This window comes from Charadrius vociferus, unplaced genomic scaffold (genome assembly GCF_000708025.1).
Source record: "Charadrius vociferus isolate BGI_N301 unplaced genomic scaffold, ASM70802v2 scaffold190, whole genome shotgun sequence".
NCBI classification, from domain to species: domain Eukaryota; kingdom Metazoa; phylum Chordata; class Aves; order Charadriiformes; family Charadriidae; genus Charadrius; species Charadrius vociferus.
The window spans coordinates 6,964,169-6,964,683 of record NW_009646608.1 but is presented as its reverse complement, the minus strand read 5'-3'; the positions used below and the strand labels follow the sequence as shown (position 1 = coordinate 6,964,683).

The following is a 515-nucleotide window of genomic DNA, read 5'->3' as shown; positions in this document are numbered from 1 at the left end:
AATTACAGCCTCTCCGAGCCAGCTGCCAGCATGATTTCATCTGCTGGAGGATTTTTGCATCTGATCGCTTGAGGTTTTGTTGGTTTTTTGGGTGTTTTTTTTTTGTTTGTGTTTTTTTTTTTCCTCCCTCTGTCTTTGTTTCCTTCCCCCTTTCCCCCCCTTCCCCTCCCTCCATCCCCCCTTTCCTCCTCCTCCTCTTTTTTAGAAGCAGCAATCGGAGATGGATGTCTCTCTTTGCCCTACCAAGTGCACTTTCTGGAGGGTATTTTTGCTCTGGAGCATTTGGGGAGACTATCTGCTTTCGGTGCTGGCTTGCCCTGCTAATTGTCTTTGCAGCAAGACAGACATCAATTGCAAGAAACCGGATGATGGGAACCTCTTCCCTCTCTTGGAAGGGCAGGATTCAGGCAGCAGCAATGGCAACACGAGCATCAATATCACGGACATCTCAAGGAACATCACTTCCATGTAAGTGGGGGGGTCCCCGTGCCCCTGTTCCCCCCCTTGCCCCCCCC

The 515-nt window shown here is 50.5% G+C and overlaps 1 protein-coding gene across 4 annotated transcripts in view; it reads left to right on the top strand.

The window, feature by feature from the left end:
- Positions 1 to 13: 13 nt before the first annotated feature.
- Positions 14 to 515, top strand: part of NTRK3 (neurotrophic tyrosine kinase, receptor, type 3) — a 233,273-nt gene continuing 232,771 nt past the window's right edge. For 3 of the 4 annotated variants that reach the window (XM_009887217.1, XM_009887210.1, XM_009887225.1), the window contains exon 1: positions 221 to 468. In XM_009887217.1, the coding sequence (XP_009885519.1) occupies positions 221 to 468 (248 nt within the window). Of the gene's footprint in view, positions 469 to 515 lie in introns of all 4 variants that reach the window. The other variant, XM_009887203.1, reaches the window with a different exon arrangement.